Below are 21,482 nucleotides of genomic sequence, written 5' to 3'. Positions count from 1 at the left end.
ATACAAAGTCAAGCATGAGGGAGAACAATCCTCACCCAAGGCACAAAGCTTCGCCTTTGTTGTGAAGGGATTCGGTCAAAGGAAAGGGATTGACTTTGATGAGATTTTCTCTCCTGTAGTGAAGATGACTTCTATCCGGTGGTATTGGGTATGGCCGCAAGTATGAACCTAGAGGTTGAGCAGCTAGATGTTAAGACGACTTTTCTTCATGGAGACCTTGAAGAAGATGTCTACATGGACCACCCGGGGTTTGAGGTCAAAGGCAAGGAGCACCTAGTATGCAAGCCGATAAAGAGCTTGTATGGGTTGAAGCAAGCACCGAGACGATTGGTACATAAAGTTTGACTCCTTTATGGTGAAGCAAGGATACAAGAAGTCCGCTTCCGATCATTGTCGCGTTTGTTCGAGATTTCCGATAGGGATTTCATAGTGCTATTATCTTTGTGTGGATGATATGTTGATAGTTGGCCCAAACATCAACAAGATATCCAAGCTGAAGAAAGACTTGAGTAAGTCCTTTGAGATGAAGGATTTGGGTCAAGCAAAGCGATACTTGGGATCGCGGATCACTTTCGTGATGAAAAAGAGTGGGAAGTTGTGGCTTTCAAGAAAGCTACATTGGTAGGTGTTGAAGAGATTCAACATGGATCAAAGCCGGGCCCGGTTAATCGCTTGGTGGCCCGCCCGCATGACCAAAAGAGATGTGTCCTAAGGGTGAGCATGAGCAGAGTTAGATGGAAAAGATTCCTTATGCATCCGCAGATGGGCGGTTGATGTATGCCATGGTGTGTACTAGACCGGATATTGCTTTTCGCCGTTGGGGTTGTAAGCGATTTCCATCAAATCCGGTAAAGAGCATTGGGAAGGTGTTAAGTGGATATTGAGATATCTCAAAGGCACTTCCAAATCATGTTTGTGCTTTGGGGAAGTAAGCCCTTACTTGAAGGCTACACCGATCACGGACATGGCGGTGATGTTGACTGACGATGAAGTCCACCTCCGGTTATCCGGTTACTTTTGCGGGGAGCAGTTTCTTGGCAATCTAAGTTGCAAAAGTGTGTTGCCCTCTCCACTACTGAAGCCGGTATATTGCAGCCATCGAAAGTGTTGCAAAGAGTTGCTATGGATGAAGAGGTTCTTCGAACTAACTAGGGCTAAAAACAAGTTTGTAGTTCTATCTACGTGATCGGGCGCCATCCACTTGAGCAAGAATCCGAAGTTTTCATTCTAGATCCAAGCACATACACGCGTTATCATTGGATTAGAGAAGTACTTTCGAAGACAAGCATTTGTGTATCGAGAAGATCCATACCGACAAGAACGGGTCGGATATGATGACCAAAGTCTTACCGAAGGTAAGTTTGATGTTTGTTGTGCTATTGCGGAATGGCGACACACTCCTCCCGCTGATTTGGCAATTGCATGGAGGTAGCCCCCTCACCGTTCGAGGGGGGAGATTGTTGAGTTATCCCTCACATGAGGAGAGAAACCGAGTCGACAGCAAACGCAAACTTCGACATCGCTTGAGTCGAGCGCCAGCGCCAGCTTAGATAGGGCGACTCACGCTCGAGTTCCAAGAGAATAGAGGCGACCAGCTTAGAGTGAAAGGCCCAGCCGCCAGCTTCAGGTCTTTAAGCGACTTCGCCCAGAGTGGCAGCGCCAGCGCCCAGTCTATTTTCCGTGGGCTTGCTACAGTACCCGCGAAATTTGGTTTTTGGAGATAAAACCAAAAATCAAGGTTTTGGAAAACCTAACCAAACAAGTCAGAAGGATTGGAATCCAGACTAAAACAAAGAGAGAGAGATAACCTTTACAGAGATAGAACCCTGTAAAGAGATAAGAGTGATCTAGAAAGGTGAGAGACTGAAAAGGAGAGATTGTAATCTTCCTTCCCACTTTATTAAGAACTGGCTCTTGTGGAAGAAGGCATCATTGGCCGAACCACGGTAAATCTTTGTGTTGTGGTTTGCTTTTACTGCTTTACATTATTATCTGTTGTTAATAGTTGTTTAGCGAGTTGGGCATGTTAGTATAGGTTGTAGTTGATATTTGGATTTTGTCCGGAGTTGAATTGAGTTCATACAAGTTATCTGTGTAGTGGGGGAACCGATTGGTATTGGTATAATCCCCAACACAGATATGTAACCATTATTACACGGGCATGGAATATTGTAATAATGGCGTATATCTTACAAATGGCTTGGAGATTTTTGGCAAGGGTGATCTGGACGTCATGGAGGGTTTCGAAACGGTCATTTTCCAAAACTTAACAAAGATTTTAAAGTTCTAGCTTTGATAATTGGATCAACATTCAACAGTGTCCTTTGTAAGTAAAGCTGGTAACTGCACCTTTCCAGCTTAATAGCTTAGGAGGATTAGGAAAAACAGGTTTGGGTTAAGAAACACACAAATAACACAATCAACATCAACTCATTAGTTGCAGAGCACCATTTACGCTGTAGAGGTTTCAAGTTACCACTAGGTTCGCAGGTTTTATACATCCACAATGACAAGTTGTTACTAACGTCAACCTTGAGGGATTTGTTTTACTATAACCTAAAGCTAAACACTTCGAGGGAAATTGAAAGAGACTGTTTCGAATGGAAATTTCTATCTTCAACGGTAGTCAACGCTAGAAGCTTTGCCTCACTGCATATAGACAGATTCATCACTTAAAAGAATATCGCTAGTTGCTCTGAGGGCCTAGCAAATAGCAATACTTAAAATTATGGAGGCATTGGTTGGTTTGAGAAATAGGGAGAAACTCTCACCAACAGATTGGGAAAAAAGTAACTCTTAAGGACACATTTTTTTTTTAAAAAAATCACTCATAATAACCCCGTAGATGAAAGGTCAAATATACTCTTAATGCGAAATTAAAAACGGCTCGAGTAGATAAAATATCAAATATACCCCTAATGCGAAATAATAAACGGCCCTGTCTAACCGAAACGACGACCCAGTGTATATAGCCCAGTATATAGTGTATGAACAATCATTGTATGAATAATTACTATTCATATGAACAATCATTGTTCATACTTCAAGATAATATATGATCAGTAAGAACACCTATATATTAGAATATGATTGATTGTTCATACCTATTGGGTCCGCTTGTTTCGCCTGTAAAACGTGATAAATATTTAATTTAGAAAACTTTACCACTATTTCTAAATTTACTTGTGCTTGGTAGCAAAAACTGATGTGGGGACCACTGTAAATATTTCTAAAAATCTAAAAAACGAGAGAAAATTTGCATCTAAAAAATGAGGACAAAACTTTATATTTTCTAACTTCTCTCTCCTGACAATTTTCTAACTTCTCACGATCTAAAATTTGACACCCACTAAAACTCTATTGAAACAGTTCGGAGCTTCTCTCTTTCGGCCATTAACTCTACGATTGAAAGCAGTTCAAAGCTTCTCTCTTTCGACCATTAACTCTAAGATTGAAAGCAGTTCGAAGCTTATCTCATTCAGCCATTAACTCTACGATTGAAAGCTTTTTTTTTCACGTCAAATTCTCTCATTTTTCTCTAAGGTATGATTTGTATGTTGTATTTATCAATTGTTAGTTGGTTTGACTAAATTTGTATTTGGGGGGTTTTGAATTTGTGAACATTTTTTTTTTTAATTTAATTTTTTTTTTTTTTTTTTGCTAAAGGTAATTGATTAATAAAGAGTAAGGATTACAAAAGTGTCAGATACATATTAAGAACTGCTTACAGAAGGCTACATCATAAATGTATCATTCCTAAAAACATCAATGCTCTAGTGGACATTGAATTTGTGAACATAGTTCATAGTATTAGTGGGTTCAAGTGTCGTGTTGCATAGCTATAATATTTTATTTTTTAATTACTTTTAGGCGCATTAGCATTAGAGGACACCCAATATTTTATTTGTTGTAGTTTATAGTATGAAAGTCATGCTTTATTTGGTGGTTCTTGGCTGTGACTAGTGTATATTGTTGTGTAGTTTGATGGATTATAGATGTTTATTCGGCCAGCTTTAAATATTTTAGCCTTTTGGTTGTGGAATCTTAGATGGAGGACGATGAGAATGCACAAATAAGGAATGTCGCTATAGTTGCTGCAGCTCATGCAGCAGCAGCAAATGTTATAGCCTCAACTCATTTTTTGTTAATATATCTTGAGAGCCACATGTTAACAGAGATGATGATAGACAAATGTATATGGATCGGGTCCTAAATGACAATGATACTTGTCGCGATAATTTACGAATGGGACTGGATACTTTTAAGCGGTTATGTACATTAATTAGAGAACAAGGAACTATAAGGGAGAACCATAACTGTAATTTGGAGGAGATGGTGATGTGGTTTCTTCACATACTTGGTCACAATGTAAAGCATAGGTGGTGGCAGGGAGATTTTTTCGATCTCGGGAAACAATTAGTCGTCAATTTAATGAAATTTTACATTGTGTGGTTCGCTTGTATAATCTCTTAGTGGCTAATCATTTACAAACCGTACATGGGAGAGGAACACCCCCACAAATCGCCAATGATCTGCGTTTCTCAAACTATTTCAAGGTAAGCACATAAATTATTGAGCTCCATCTAACATTTTATTTGAAAAATAAATTCTTATAAATATGGGTATATATTAAGGATTGCATTGAAGCGTTAGATGGAACACACGTAACAGCCACTGTACCTATTGAATTACAAGATAAGTTTCGAGGGAGGAAACTAAAAACCACACAAAATGTTTTGGTAGTATGTTCCTTTGATTTAAAATTCACATATGTACTTGCTGGTTGGGAAGGAACGACACATGATCAAAGAGTCTTGGATAATGCTCTTGTAAGACCTACCCATTCGTTGTTCCTCCAGGTAACACCAATTGTCTAGGTTTAATGATTATTTAGTTACCCTAGCTTACTTGGATAGGTTTATTAAAATGTCTTGATTATACTTTTTTACTTGTAGGGAGGTATTATCTTGTAGATGCAGGTTACACAAATAACGTTGGTTTTCTTGCACCTTATCGTAGTACCCGCTACCATCTCTCTGAGCAAGTAGGCCGTACTCCAGAGACTGAGCAAGAACTATTTAATGAGCGATATTCGCATCTTAGAAATGCAATTGAAAGAGCATTTGGTGTATTGAAGAAGCGTTGGGCTGTATTGTCTGCAAATTCTTTATTTTACTCATATAAGACGCAAGTTAAGATGACATTAGCGTGTTTTATGCTTCATAATCACATCATGGGGGTAGATCCGAATGATGAAATTTTGGAAGAAGTTGATCGAGAACTTGCTACAACTACAGTTGTACCTGTAGATCAAGTACCAAGTACAAATAGTATGTGCCAGTCAAGCCGCATAGCAAGAAATAGATGGGTACAATTTAGGCTTGACATGGCATGAATATTGTTTCAAGACTACAATAATTATAGAAGAAACCAAGCATAAGTAAATCTATATTCTGTTTATCTTTATATATTTTGATTAAGATGTGTACTGCTCAAATATTGTGTATTCATAGTAACTCTAGTTGTGCTGATAACCAAGACGTTTGTCATGTTCTATTTTGGTCTTGTATTGTTTTTTCTATGTAAATTTAATTGAGTTTGGTTCAGGAATGGCAAATGATTGTGAATCTAACGAGAAAACCGAAGATAAGAAGAGGAAAATGAGGTGGACCACTGCAATGGACAATGTGCTTCTTGGTATGTTAGTGGAAGCAACGAGGGATGGCAAAAAGTGTGGTATGAACAAATTGGAAGATTATGTGTGGAAAGCTATGAGACCTGCTCTTTCGGAGATAGCTGAGGAAGAAGTGCAACAAAGTCCCATAGATAATAGACAACGGTAGATGAAGCTTGAATATAGAAATTTTCTTGAGCTCAAAGGAAGGAGCGGGGTCGCTTATATACCAGCCAAGCAAGAGTTGGAAGCTTCAAATGATTATTGGAGAGAGATTATGGAAAATGAGGTAAGTGATTTATTTTTTAAGTGTTAGATATATATGTTGATTTAAAACTTGCAGCATGGATGTATCTTAGACTTGTAGCTCTGTGTGTGTGTCATTCCTTGTTTAATGTAACTGACTATGGCATGTAACTGAAAACATTCAATGAAAGCATTTTATCATGATATGGTATGATCATTTATTTAATTTCATTTTAAATCATTACTTTAATTTTTGAAATACAGAAAGAGTCGAAAAAATTCAAGGCATTTAGAGATAGAGGGATCAAGTGGGACTTTGAGAAGCTTACAATTGTCATGGGCCAGTCTCATTCAACAGGTGATAGTCTCCTTAAATTGTATACATACATAAGTTTGCTTAGGTGTCTTGACTGATTTTTCACATTTTAAATACCAATTTACTTTGTTACATATATATCCCATTATAATTTGATTGTTTCCAGGTTCATTTGCACTTAATGGTATGGATGATATCAATAGCAACACCACAGAAGATTCACACGATTAGCAAGCAACTTGTGAGAATAATGATGTGGAAGAAGTGGAAGATAGCATGTCATCCAAAAGTACTAAAAAGAGACCATCTTCTTCGTCTACAAAACCACCTCCTAAGAAAGCGCAAAATACAGATGAGGTAATAGAGATTCTAGAAGGAGTCAATAAAAATCTTGAAAAGCTTAGAGAAATAGTTGACCCATTGACATTTGGAAAGTAGTTAAGAGATGGCGTTTTTGGTGTTGAAGGCTTTAGTGTTCGATTTTTAAATGCAGTTTTTCGAATTCTGATGAAGGATTGTAGTGAAGCTGAAATCTTTATATTAATTGATGAAGAAGGTAGAAAAGACATGCTACATGACTTGCGTGGACGTATTGGAGAATTGTGAGATTGTAATTGCTTTTGATGCGTTTTAGAAAGGATTTTTTTGGTTCATAATAGTTATTACTGGATTTTTTTATGTTTGTTGGATATTCATGCTTATGAGTCTCTCATGTAACAGAATATGAGTCTCTCATGTACACATGTATGATGTACCATACTTATGTCCCTCCTTTAGTCTGTGATAATTTGTGTGGTAGACTTGATCAATATATCTTGCACTGTCATATTCTTATGAATTTGCTAATTTAGTGATACTTTTCTTTTCCATAGTCTCTCAGTTATGTTATACATAAATTATATCATGTCCTTGCAAGAATAGGTTCTACTCTCCCTTCTCTTTCTTTGTTTTGTATGTTATATTAGGAGTAACTGAATTGGCTATTCATATGTCGATTGTGCAAGCTCTTTATGTGGCTGATTTTATTTGGGTAGAAATTAAATTTCTCCTGTGTGAGCTTACTAAGCTCTTCTTATCAGTTTATTTTCAATGTTTTGAATACGATAAAAAATTGTATGGAGAGCGAACCAAGCACCTGGAAAGTTAGGGAAAACTTTATTATGCAAAATTTTGCTCAACAAAAGTTTCCACGCAAAAGTTTCTAAATTTGCACTGGGCAGTCCACCAAACAAGCGGATCCATTGTTCATACTTTAACATGAGCTAAGAATATTCATTGTTCATACCTATTTGGGGTATGAACAATCAATGTTCATACCGGCCTCAATATAATGTATGATCAGTAAGAACACCTATTGGAGTATGAATAATCATTGTTCATACTGTTCATACCTCAACATAATGTATGATTAGTAAGAACACTTATTGGAGTATGAACAATCATTGTCCATACCTACAATCATTGTTCATACCTATTTAGGGTATGAACAATCACTGTTTGTACCTCAATATGAGCTATGATCAGTAAGAACACTTATTGGAGTATGAACAATGATTGTTCATTCATATATATTTGGGGTATGAACCAGGGGCGGATCCAGGATTTTAGATCAGGGGGGCTGCCATGAAGTTAACCTTTAAAGATTTTTTTAGGAACCAATAATCAATGTCTACGGAAAATTATCTGAATATCTATTTGAGTTCATAATTAGCTAACATTGATAAACAAAAGAGTTATCGCATTTATTACCTTACCCAAAATGGACAAAAGAGTGTTTTCACTATAGACCTAGACAAGCATAACAAAGAAATGTGCAAGAATAACATAGTACATTAGCATCACACTATTGAAATTTTGACCAGCGTGGATTCTTATCAAATACATCTATTATTGCATCCAAATCAACTTCTTTAGCATATTCCCGTTCAATATAAATAGCCATGCAATTTGCACGAAATTCATCCCCCATTTTGTTACAAAGTCATGTTTTGAGTAATTTCATAGCTGAGAATGCTCGTTCTGTAGTTGCCGTGGAAACAGGAAGTGTCAAGACAAGACAAATCAATCTATCAATCAAATAATAGATCTTTATCTTTCTTGTTTCAACAAGTCTTTGACATAATTTGGAGATGGTAGACAATTTCTGAAAAAGTGGATGCTTGAGCACATAAAGTTTGTAATGTTGCAGTTGACTTCTCAAATGATGTATCTCTTGTTTCGTGAAGTCTCCACAATAAAACTTTTCTGCGAGTTTGCAAATGTCATCAATGCGGAAGGACTTAAAAGAATCTTTCAGATCCAAAGCAGAACTAAGATAAAGAAGCTCTATTATTTCTTCTGGAAATTTGTTCTTTAATTCCACCAACTAGTAATCTATTACAACATTAAATAACTCAACGCGGTAGTGATACTTAACTGTAATGTAATCTTTCTGTTGGCAAGAACAACCTGTAACTGCAATATGTCAAGCACCCATATCAGGCATATCAATGTCATGCTTTTTGCAAAACAAAATCACATCGCTAAGGAAAGCGTCCCAAGAAGATCCTCTTAATTCTTGAAGAAGTGCTTTCGTACTGGAGACTAAGCTGATAGCATTTAAAATTTCTTGGGACTCTTCTTGCAGGGCTTTACACAAGACATTAGTAATTCCCATAGTCTTATGCAATAAATGAAAAAGAAAGACAAACTCAAAACTTTTCATTGCAAGAATAGCACCTTTAGCTTCCCCACGCATAGAGTTGCTTGACCCGTTCTTCATGACGCTTTCAAGAACTATACAAATTGAATCAAACATCTCTTTCAGGCTACAAAACGAAGCAAAATGAGAACTCCATCTAGTATCTCCTACTCATTGCAAAGTAGAAACTTGATTAGCTCTTTTTCCAGTAACAAATTCACCACTAGCTACCAGCTTATCAATTTCATTTTTCCGAGTATCTTCCAACTCCTGTTTACGCTTAGGCGCAACATGAAGATTAACAATGGAAGCTAACTTGAAAAAAAAACAACCAAACATCATAAACATCTTTAGAAGCCGCAACTAGAGCAAGTTGTAGACAATGTGCAAAACAATGCACATAATATGCATATGGACACTCATTCAAAAACAATGCCTGCAATCCATTCCATTGATCACGCATATTGCTAGCACCATCATAACCTTGACCTCTCATATTTATAATATACGAATTATGGCGAGCAAGGATATTGCATATATCTTCTTTCAAAGTTAAAGCGCAAGTGTCTTTAACACCAACAATACCAAGAAAATGCTCTCTAACCAAACCACCTCTATCAACAAATCTTAGGGCAATTGCTATTTGCTCCTTGTTTGAATTATCTTGTGCTTCATCAACAGGACACAAAATTTTGCATCACCAATTTCCTCACGAATTCTCTCTCTCACTTTATTGGCATAAATACGTAAAAGTGTCTTTTGAATTGAATGTGAGGTATATGTGGCATTTCTCGGAAAGTTCAGAAAATCGGAAAATTTTCAGAAATTTCGGAATTTGCAAAATACGAAAGTAAATTGGAAATTTGAATTATATAATTGGATTCTCTTTTAGGATAACCATTTTTTTATCCAGTTAATACATTCATTTAGCAATTATTTTGAAATGTATTAATTCAGTAAACAAGTTAGACCTTTTAATACGTTCATTCAGCAAGTATTTTCTTCATGTTAATGCATTAATTCAGTAAATAGAAAGTTGAGAGAAATTGAGACATGCACTAGAATGACAATATTGATTATTTGAAATTGTGAGAGAAACAATGTTCTACTTCTCTATGGTTTTTATTTGGTTTGTAAACTATCTGCAGTTTTAATTTAGTAATTATATGAAATAGACTGCTATATGTTAAATATTCAAAAATTAATCGGAAATCGGATCGGATTTTGAAAACACATCTAATTCCGATCTAATTATTTTTCGAAAAATCGGATGTCGGAATTTTGGGTATCGGAACACAAATATCATTGCCAAATTCAGAAAAATATTGGATTGAAATTCGAAAAAATTAGGTTTTCGGAAAAAAGAGGCACCCCTAGCTAATAAGAACAGGAAACAGGACAAGAACAAACTGGGATTGTGACTTGTGGGCCTATGGGCTAGTGTTCATACTAATATATTTTTTTTGGGGGAAGTTGGGGGTAGCCCCGGTTAGCCAACCTTTAGATTCATATCTCAATATAAACTATGAACAATCATATCTTTTATGATACCTCAATATAAACTTCATGAACACTCATAGTTCATATCTATTTTATAAACAATGAACAATCTATTTGGGGTATAATGTTCATACCTCAATATAATGTATGATTAGTAAGAACACCTATTGGAGTATAAACAATCATTGTTCATATCTATTTGGGGTATAAACAATCATTGTTCATATCTCAACATGAGCTATGAACACTCATTGTTCATATGCACAATCATTCATATGAACAATCATTATTATTACTGATAATACATTATGTGATGTATGAACAGTATGAACACTTATTAGAGTATTAACAATTATTGTTCATACCTATTTGGGGTATGAACAATCACTATTCATACCTCAACATGAGCTATGAACACTCATTGTTTATACCTAAATAGGTATGAACAATCAATGTTCATACCTCAATATAATATATGATCAGTAAGAACACCTATTGGAATATGAACAATTATTGTTCATACCTCAACATGAGCTATGAACACTCATTGTTCATACTGTTCATACATCAACATAATGTATGATCAGTAAGATCACTTATTGGAGTATGAACAATCATTGTTCATACCTCTATTTGGGGTTGTTCATACCTCAACATGAGCTATGAACACGCACCCATTGTTCATAGCTATTTGGGATATGAACAATCACTATTCATACCTCAACGTAATATATGATCAGTAAGAACATCTATTGGAGTATGGACAATCATTGTTCATACTTATTTGGGGTATGAACAATCATTGTTCGTACTAATATGAGCTATGAACAATCATTGTTCATACCTATTTGGGGTATATATGAACAATCAATGTTTATACCTTAACATAATGTATGATCAGTAAGAACATATATTAGAGTATGAACAATTATTGTTGATACCTCAACATGAGTTATGAACAATCATTGTTCATACCTCAACATATTACATGAGGTACACCTATTTGGGTATGAACAATCAATGTTCATACATCAACATAAAGTATGAACACTTATTGTTCATAGCAAACAACTGAAAGGGTAAAATTGGAAAATATTTATTTCAAATCTGGGCTATTTGTCTTTACGAGTTATTTTCACTCGAAAATTGGAAGTGCTTTCCAAGAAAGTAAAAGCCAGGTTTTTAGTTATCATCATAAATGTAAAAAAACAAGCGGAAAAGGACATTTCATGAAAAGGTTGAATTGAGAGAACCAACTTCCTTCAGATGCTTCTAGGAAGATGCATGCTAGATTATAGTTTTTATTGGTTAATACAGATGGGGTCTGTCTAACCCTAGTTTATTTTCAGGAAACCAAAAAAAAAAAAAAAAAAAAAAAAAAAAAAAAATTCCTTCAGAATCACAGAAACAATTTAATTATTTAAACAAGTCATATTGTTTCAAGAACTAGTGGCTATCGACGCAAGACTCCATTGGTGAACCCAAATGGGTTACAAGAAGTTAATGTTTCATGACTTTCATGAGGATTCTCCTTTTGATTAGTACCGCCAGTAACCAAGTTTGAAGTTTGAGTTTATGTTGTGCTTGTTGTATTATGTGATTTCTGTTTTTCTCTTTTAAATGGGTCTTGTCCCAAAAGTTGTTTGTCGGAAAAAAATGAATTTATGGGCATCCAACTATGGCCAATTTCACATACTTACCAACACATTTTTTTTTTTTTTTTAACACTTTAGGCATCGGGGTTTTCAATTTTAACACTGTAGGTATTCCGTCTACGCTCCATCTCAAATAGTTAACAGAAGCCTCTAAAGCACGGACGCACCTAAAAATGGGCTACGTCCGCGTCGAACGCGGCATGTATGCGCGTCGGACGCGGTCAACACGGTCAAGACGTGGTCAACTAAATCTGATGTGGGTCAAGACGCAATCAGGACGCATATTTTGACCCTAAAAAAATAAAAAATAAATCAAAATAACATTAAAAAACTCAATTTTTTCATTTTTTGTTTTGTTAAGACTTATGACATGTTTTTAAAGTTTGATTAGAAAATATTAAACTTAATTTTGTGACTATTTATCTTTAATAGTTTTGAATTTATGAATGTTGATAAATTTAATTTAGTTTTTAATGTTCAATTTATATAAAATAAAATTCTAAATAATAATTAATTTCTACGTCATTTGCCACGTTCGCGTCCTACTTTTTTGAGATATAACCGAGTCGCCGCGTCAGTGTCTGTGTCAGCGTCCATGCAACATAGACAGAGAATTACACTCACGAACCACTTTTAAAATAATTTAATTGCAAAAAAATTAAAAATTAAAAATTAAAAATTAAAAATTAAAAATTAAAACAAAAACGTTATGACAGCTGGGTTTAATGAGTTTGTTTTTAGAAGAATAGGATTTGCTAGTCAGAAAGGACTTGCAGCGCAGCTTGTTGCACGCTTGTCCTAATTATGTGTAAAATTCATTACCATTATGAATAAAATTTCCACTTAAAAAAAAAAAAAAAAAAAAAAAAAAAAAAAAATTACATTTAACTACAATTACACGTGATATTTTCATATCAAATTAAATGTAATGGACCACAACATAAAAGACATTTTGGAAATAAAATGTAATTATAATATACTTAAGAAAATTTTAAAAAAAAAAATCATTATGTTACCTGATTTGGATGGCAAACATACAAAATTCCCACGTTGTTAAAATTAAAAACCACGATGCCCAAAGTGTTAAAAAAAAAAAAAAATTGTTGCCTATTATGTGTATTTGGCTATAGTTTGATGCCCATTCATTTTATCCTTATGGGCCTCTGCAATGTAAAGTCCAAATGGTACTTACCTCACAACACTTTTCTATAGAGGATTGCTGCCAGAATGCAACACTCAGATCAGGCAAAACGACAAATAGTTGACGAATCACAGAACTTTTATAGGTGTCTCCTTTTAAATGTGCGCTTTATTCTAATATTCCATTAATCAGGACTCAGGAGTTCAGGACCATTATGTGATATAAACTTTTAGAGAACAAAGTACACAAATAAAAAAATGAACAAGACTGAAAAGATAGGAAGGATGTTGTGAATATTAACAGAAATAGTTGTAGGAGCAATCGAGAACACTCACAATTTTTGTACTCCATTTAACAGAATAACGTGTCAAACACGAAAATTGTCTTTATAGGTGGGTTGCGAGAAACCAAAGGGCAACACATGTTTCTTACCAAGAAATGCTAACAAAAATTAAGGGGTTTTGCAGAACATACCCCGGTATAAGTATTCAATAGTTCTATTCTTGTCAACAAAATGCTCCTCAATAATGATGTCATTTCCACACGAGTTACTAGCAAACAATCTATTCTACCTTGGCACACCACTAACTGGTCTCAAGGGTCAACGGTTCTCCGAGTGAATAGAGGCATATGCTGAATCAGCAAATGCTTCAACTCGATCAACTACCAAATGGATCCAACTCGTGTGTACACCATTCTGAATTCTCAAATGGATCCTCGTCAGTAAGCGGCTACCATGGACATCAGGCTTTTTCTTCAGTGTGTACACCATTCTGAATTCTGAGAATTGTTGGAACCACAGCCAAGGAATTGTCAGGGATAATTGCAATTTGACCATGGAAAACCTCGTACTTCACATTAATGAACCGACTTCTTGCCCCCCGCCCTTCCCCACAGAATGATGATAGCCAAACCCATGAAACACACAATAAACTCTCTGTTAAGCCTTCAAAGTAAATGGGAAAGTCCAAGTTCTCCAGACATGGCTATAAAAACTTAGCATCCCAGAGTTTTCATTATGCTGCTAAATTTGTCGATGACAATTTCAGGCTCTGCAAATGATCCCTTTAGATTAATGGCATGATATTCCAAACCTTTCCACTGTGATATTAGTGCAAAATGTGGTCGCCTGAAGTTACTACTGATGATCTCAAGAATAACTGTATTCGGTGTTGCAGCAATTATGTGAGTGAGACCAGCACCGTGAGCACCAATAATGACTGAAGCATCTTGAATAGCACGGATCTGCTCCTTCAGGGACATGTGCGCTAACAATCCATTCACAAGGTTAGCTTTGCATTTGAAATGGTCAGCCAACCAGCTCTTGATAGAGTCAAACACTTCTGCTTCATTGGTTAGCCTTGATTCAACCCTTCCACCATGACGTGGGTGAGCTAAATAATCTTCCCGACGGACAAAAAGGATGTTATGAACTGTGACTGGTTTTGGCACCCTGTTTCTGTACACTGGAAAACCAAAAGCAGCTCTTACCATTTCTCCAAACTCAGATAACCGTGCAGTCTTCCCATCATCGGGGTTTTCCCAGAGATCGTGTGCAGTGGCTCCCTGGCAATTAATCACTTCAGTAAGTCCTCTGAAGAGCGCCGTTTCGTACCCCAAGGGTGAGAGGATTGCATGGCGAAAACAAACTGAGCCACTGAAGTTCTTCGCATACCTCACACTTGAAAAAAGTGCTTCCCATGTTTCTTCCAAGGGTGCCTAAAATATTTGAATGAATACCACGTGAATAGGTTTTTAGATAGCTTGTCCTGATGAATATTATGACGGACAAGCACAACTCAAGATGTCTGTTTCCATGAATTATGTAAAAAAAAGGGCTAACTAGTATTAACACCCCCACCCCCACCCCCAAATTACACACAATGAAGTTAACCCAGTTAATTGGGCGTGTGTGTGTGCATGTGTGTGGAAGAAATCCTAAGTGGGGGGTAATCCCAGTTAACCCAAAAAAAAAGAACCAGAAATTCAGGCAGATAACATGGTTCTCCTCAAGTGAAGCACATGTATCTTTTCTCTCTTTTAAACTACTTATGTACTAGAATTCCAACTTTAATCTATTTCATACTTAAATTCTAATTCTAATGCACCTGAAATAGGAAGAATCTTCAGGTGCCGACTAGCAAAGTCGGTAAAACCTTTGGGTGATGATACCAGAGGTCTGGGGCTCGAACCCCGCCAGCATCAAAAAGTTACTGATCTCATTTAAAACAGGCTTGCCAATAAAAAAAAATAAAAAAATAGGAAGAATCTATTTCAAATGCCAACTTCTCTCTTTTAAACTGCTCATCCTGGAATCTCTAGTAGGAGGAATATATATGACAGTGACTGACAAGTTGGCACCGGCACATCTCCCTTCTCTAATTTGAGTAGCTCCGTGTAATTGGTCCCTTAGACCCCTTGCAATTGTGTCTTGCTTTTCGTTTTAGAACCTAACTTCCTATATGAGGTCCGTTCATGACTTTATATGAGACCCTTGAATTACCAATCTTATTTCCAGATGCCTCTGGAAACTTTTGTTTCCTCGATAAAATGATGGGGAACTATACAAACATGCTCTATTAATATTCTCAGCGTTATTCCTGAATGTTACTTTTGGAGTCCTACATGGCGTTTCACGTCATGCCAAGGTCCGTCAATGTTCACCATTCCTGGCCTACTACGTCTTTATCCTCAATTGAGCAAAAATTAAGAAAATTTGAAGGGAACGAAAATGAACTCCTTGAATTTTAATACTCGCACTATTGCAGATGAGTCGTATTACGAAGTTCTTCATTCAAGGTCATTGTGGTTAATTTGGCGTCCATTGTGCACAATAAGATGTTTCAGTATTTTGCCAAGCAGTTTATCCAAACCCATAGCTTTGGTACGTTAAGAGATTACTGTCAATGCATGGACAATACTACATTAGAGCGTGCAAAAAATCTTTTCTGGTCAATCATGGGGAGGCATGGGGTCCACTGCAAGGAGAGGATCTGCTATACCAAATCTTCATCCATTGTGTCTGACATACAGGTTGTTGTTTTGGAATGAATTCAATGTCATATAGGCAACCAAATTTTATTAGAAAAATCAGTACTGAAGTGTACTCGGATATTAGATGGTCCATTTAAGAGGGGGAGAGAATCCAGAAGGATTTGAGAGCTTACTGGAAGTTCTGCTTCCAAGTGAAGGCTTTGGATTTTGGGCTGAATTAATTGAGACTGAAGCAGGGAAGGAGCCAGGAATCTGAGTTTGGGGGAATGACTTTAGGAGGGGGGGAGGTCAAATCCTTATTGGTTCATTACTTAATAGTTATTAGTAGTTTAACTATTATAACTATTATTACTGTATTATGCTAAGTAACATGGACACTTAATATTCTTAAAAAAATTTGTGTCGGACACACGGACACATTGTGCATACCAGTTCAAACTAGGGTGTCTTTTAACAACTCCATGATATGCCACTTCCATATTTGCAAGGAACCGCTTTATAAGGTCTTGAGCCCAAGAATTAGTTGGGTAACTAAAGAATAGTAGTAATTTTATTTTTTAATTAGTTGTGTCCCCGTGTCATCATACTTCATATACGTCCCGTGTCAGACACCGACACAGGTATCTGTGTCAATGTGACTTAGGTAATATCGAGTTTTTCTAGAGACCCCCCCTTTGACATGAGATATCCCCTTACTATTGAGTACTTTGTTTTGTTTGATTAAAAATTGAGTTATTACTTCTATTAAATTCAATTCCATATTCAAATTCCACCATTACCAGGTCAAAGAAAGATTAGCAAATATAATTAGAAAACACCAGAACCTGTAACTCTACCCATACTTGACGCAAAAACATAGTACGACAGAAGCTTTTATAATACATACTTGGATGACATAAGAACCTTATCACCCAAGAACTTATAGACACGTCACTGCAATGAATGAGTAATAAAGGACACAGTCATTTAAGAAAAGAGAAAAGTGGCAAAACAGAGAAAAGATAACGGGTAGCAAATTCATAAAACGGAAATTGATAAATTGAAAGTTGATGTGTACCTTACAATGGCCATCTACAAAAACCAAATGTGGTCGATTAGGCAAGGCCGTGACTCTGGAAGCCACATAAGCACTATACCAGTCTGTACCTGTGTGAAATAGATTTGCGTACTCAAAACGTGTCACCAAAAGCGTTGGCTCCTCAACCCACTGCAATATCATCAGCTACACATTTAGAGTTTTCTTCAAGTATACCAAAGGAAAAACCACATGCAGTTGGTTTATAACAAAGCAAGCATACAATCACTCCTGGCCTGAAATATTTGCCGCTCATTACCTTCTCCAGCATAATTTCTAGACGAAAAATATAAATAAATTTCTAGACGATTACATCAGCTGTCAGCAATCCCACTAAGTAGCAAAAGCTATATTCTACTCTGTCTCAAAATTCACTGTATGCTTACGATTATTTACAAATTTAACGAGTTGTCCACTCTGTAACCAATGTAATGCTCTTTTTAAAAAATATTCTGATTGACATGATTGTTAAACTAAAACCTAAGTTAACAAGAGAAAAATAATTTAAGAATATTATTCTGTGCACCAATAATGGGATCCACACCATGTCACAAAAGAAGACTCGTCTTTCAAATGCTTCGCTCGAAAACTTCAAAATGCCTGAAGTTCTAATTAGCCAAGTGCTCTATCTAAAAGCCTACAAATTTATCTATCTCCTTATTCCAATGCTAGCTGAGGCCTGTTCTTATCACTATTAATTCGTGAAGCTCTTGTTTGATTGTGTGGTTTTACTGGTTTATTATTGGTGTTCTTCCTTCTGCGAAGAACTACACATCAAACCTAAGTAACATACACACTTCATATTCTAAAAATAATCATGTCGGACACACAGACATGTTGTGCATACCATTTCAAACTAGGGTTTCTTCTATACCCTAAAAGACAAAGAAAATAATCTATTAACATAATTACAACTCCATGATATGCCAGTTTCAAAGGAAGTTATTTATAAGTAGGCGCTTTGTAAGGTCTTGAGCCCATGAATTAGATGTGTAACTAAAGATTAATAATAGTTTTAATTTTAATTAGCTCTCTCCCCGTGCCCTGCTTTATATATAGGTCGCCGTGACAGACACCGACACTCATATCCACGTCAATGTGACTGAGCATCAAATATGTATTTATGCCAGGCTTGATCTTCCATTTCTTCTACCACAACATGCCACTGAAGAAAGCTAGGGGAAAAGGTGCAGAAACCCAAGGGTGGATGGTGCTAAGGATATTGTAGCTAACCATGTCCAAACAACAAAGCAACTCATTAAAGATGGGCATCCAACTCAAAACCAATTGGTGATGAGTGGAGAGGCCCTAAGCATTATTTATTTAAATTCAAGGATTAAGATTCCCGATGTGGGATTATCGATTTCAGCACAACTTATGTAGATTGTTTCTAAGCTAGCACTGTAACAAACACGCAAAGAGCATATCATTGTTCAAGACAGGGAGGAAGGAGACAATCTTCAATTAATATCTAAATCCACTCCCACAATACGGTGAGGGTTTTGATCCAATCAAGAGGATCACAATGAAAATTTCGATCATCACAAACCTTATTAACATCACTGCCGTTACGCGCCATTGGTAATACCACACAGGCAACCGGGACATTGCCTGCTAACAACCTTGGGGTGGGAAATCATGTTTATCTTTGGCTTGATGTAGGACATCCATCACAATATCTTTGAATCGTTAGGAACATCCCCAGGAACACCACCATATTGTTTGGCACATCACGTAATATCCGGTGACTTACGTAACAAAATAGTGGACATTGTTTTCGTCGAGGTGGACAGCGTCTTCAACATAGCACATTTTCTTGCAATAGAACTTTGAATGCAGGTCAACTTGCTCCCATATACTTCATGAAGTGGTTCATCTCCACCGATTCCATTTAGCATTACTTCTGACAGGGATGCAAAATTTACTGGATACTTTTGGAAGACTTTTTTGAAACTTTTAAACTGTTGATTACAGTTTTTGGGTGCTTTCTACCCTTAACAATGGCAAACAAAACCTTAATCACAGTTTGGGTGATTTACTCCAACACTTGATTGCTGATGATCCGACGTTTTTGCAGTTTGTTCTTTCTCCAGCAGTTCAAGCTTAACCATTCAACTGGCCTCTCAGTCTTTATTACTGCTTGGTATGTTTTCTCTAACTGCTACGGATCTTGCATCTATTCCTCCTAGGTCCCAACTCCGTGTTATAGTTGATGAGTTTGTTTCACGGATTAAAACCATTCATGATGACATTCGGCACCATTTGCAAAACTTTTGCGGTTCTTATAACCTCATGAAGAAAAGTACTGTGTAAGATTCTACAGGTTGTCCATATTGTATACTCCTGTGAAGATTGACATTCTTCAGTTCTCAACATAAGCTCCAAATGAGTGTACTGGTTCCTTTCCTCTTACCCATGGAGTCAAAATTTTCAGTATTGCAGATTTATTTCCTTTTGTGAATGGAACTGTTACTCAAAATGGCTTTATAAGTGAAGAAGTCTTCATAAACTCTAGAGTATAGTTAACCAGAACCATGAGTTCAGAATAGCTTTACAATTCAACTAGTCTCCATAAATAGCAACGTAAATTAATGACAGTTTAAAATGGACAGAAAAACAACATATACTCTAGAACATATAATGGAGAATCAGGATGATTATTTTCTGTAAGCAACTAAGATTCAATTCAAATTCATCCTTAATAATTCCAAAAAAAGAAACAAAAAAAATTGCACTCATCCCAAGTTATTACACTACACAGACAATCCAATATACTTCACCAGGCAAAAATCCTTCATTTTTTCAGCTGACTCAATCAATAAGCAACTCAAAATTAGTCAACTATGAACACTAACTTATTTAACAAATCAAAACTGTATTAAATTCCTCCAATTTCCAAACTAATAAAAAAGTTAAACAAATCAAGCTCACCTGAGAACACTTGAACTCATTAGAATCCACCAACCGAATCGAATCAATCAAACTACGCATAGTATGTCTATGAATAGCGCCATTCGGAACATACTCATCAAGAAACTCATCATCCACAAGCTTCTTCCTAATATCTTTCCCATCACTAACCTCAATTTCAAAAGCCCCCACATCAAAACTAGGCAATTCCTCCTCTTCCCCTCTACCAATAACAGATTCCAACTTCTCCCCTCCACTAGACATCTTAATCTTTTCTACATCCATCCTCATTCTACCACCTTCACATATAGAACTCTCAAGTGTCTCACTATAAAAACATCTAAACCAACCACCCCCTCCTCTTTCTTGTAACAATACATCAACACGTCGAGTATATCCATTACCAAAGTACCCTTCACATGTTCTTGGTAAAATTTTAGTGTTAAGTGTCCAAGGTAGGTAAGATGGCAGTATAGGCCATGGTTTGCCATGTAAAAAAACGTTCTTTTGATTGTTTTGAGTTAAAGCCTTGCGGGGTTGTTGTGTATTATGATGAGTTGTGGTGGGCTTTTGATGGAAGAGATGGTGTGGGTGTGAAGAGAAGTAGAAGAAGAGTGTGATGGAGTTTAGTGCAAAGAGAAAGAGAAGGAGTTTTATTACTACATTTTTTCTTATGTTCATTTTTTTTTTGCTCTTTGGTTCTTGTTATGATGTTTTCTTCAGTTCGTAAGTCTTATTAAGGAAACGTTTTAGTTCATTAAACTGAAGTGAAAGAAAACTAATTACGTGATGACACGTGTTACGCTATTCGTTGTGTATTATTGAAACAAAGAGTGAATCTCAAAAGACAAAAATGTCGAAAAAGTAACTCTAAGGACACCTTTTTAGTTTTGAAATAAAAAACGGATTGGGTAGATGAAATGTCAAGTATATTCCTAATCGGAATAATTAACTGCGCCGCCCAGACGAAACGACCTGGTGAATGTTCATAGTCTTTGGGTATGAACATTCAATGTTCATAGTAAACATTCAATGTTCATAGTTCTTTAGGTATGAACATTCAATATTCACAGTCCTTAGGTATGAATATTGATTGGGTATGAACATTCAATGTTCATAATCCTTTGGGTATGAACATTGAATGTTCATAGTACTTTCTATCATTTTACTATGAATATTCAATATTCATACATCAGTATATTGTATAAGGTACATTCACCTATTTGGATATGAACAATCATTGTTCATACATCAGCAGAAGGTATGAACACTCATTGTTCATAGTAAAATG

The 21,482-nt window shown here is 36.2% G+C and overlaps 2 protein-coding genes and 1 long non-coding RNA gene across 3 annotated transcripts; 1 reads left to right on the top strand and 2 right to left on the bottom strand.

Moving 5' to 3' along the window:
* The first annotated feature begins 5,610 nt into the window (after positions 1-5,610).
* On the top strand, positions 5,611-6,876 carry LOC147503906 (uncharacterized). Its single transcript, XR_015220293.1, has 3 exons — positions 5,611-5,963; positions 6,185-6,278; positions 6,403-6,876. It is a non-coding gene; the product is annotated as an uncharacterized LOC147503906 (long non-coding RNA).
* A 1,824-nt stretch (positions 6,877-8,700) lies between these two features.
* Positions 8,701-9,033, bottom strand: LOC147503905 (uncharacterized). Its single transcript, XM_086605005.1, has one exon. The coding sequence runs from the start codon at positions 9,031-9,033 to the stop codon at positions 8,701-8,703; it is 333 nt and encodes a 110-aa protein (XP_086461131.1).
* Positions 9,034-13,486: 4,453 nt separating this feature from the next.
* Positions 13,487-20,905, bottom strand: XYLT (beta-1,2-xylosyltransferase). Its single transcript, XM_086557046.1, has 3 exons — positions 20,213-20,905; positions 17,264-17,413; positions 13,487-14,931 (listed from the first exon to the last, which is right to left on the bottom strand). Exons 1-3 carry the CDS (start codon positions 20,870-20,872, stop codon positions 14,209-14,211), a joined length of 1,533 nt encoding a protein of 510 aa, XP_086413172.1. The 5' UTR covers positions 20,873-20,905; the 3' UTR covers positions 13,487-14,208.
* Positions 20,906-21,482: the final 577 nt, after the last annotated feature.

This window comes from Coptis chinensis, chromosome 4 (genome assembly GCF_015680905.1).
Source record: "Coptis chinensis isolate HL-2020 chromosome 4, ASM1568090v1, whole genome shotgun sequence".
Classification (NCBI taxonomy): Eukaryota; Viridiplantae; Streptophyta; class Magnoliopsida; order Ranunculales; family Ranunculaceae; genus Coptis; species Coptis chinensis.
Note: the sequence above shows the minus strand (reverse complement) of the source record. Positions and strands in the feature narration are given on the sequence as shown.

Bases quoted from the DNA above. Each gene is read 5' to 3' on its own strand.
- LOC147503905 (XM_086605005.1), bottom strand. From the start codon at position 9,033: ATGTTTGATTCAATTTGTATAGTTCTTGAAAGCGTCATGAAGAACGGG.
- XYLT (XM_086557046.1), bottom strand. From the start codon at position 20,872: ATGAACATAAGAAAAAATGTAGTAATAAAACTCCTTCTCTTTCTCTTT. The intron at 17,414-20,212 runs GTGAGCTTGATT...ATGATATTGCAG, and splicing joins ATGAGTTCAAGTGTTCTCAG to TGGGTTGAGGAGCCAACGCT. The intron at 14,932-17,263 runs GTACACATCAAC...CAAATATTTTAG, and splicing joins TTGTAGATGGCCATTGTAAG to GCACCCTTGGAAGAAACATG.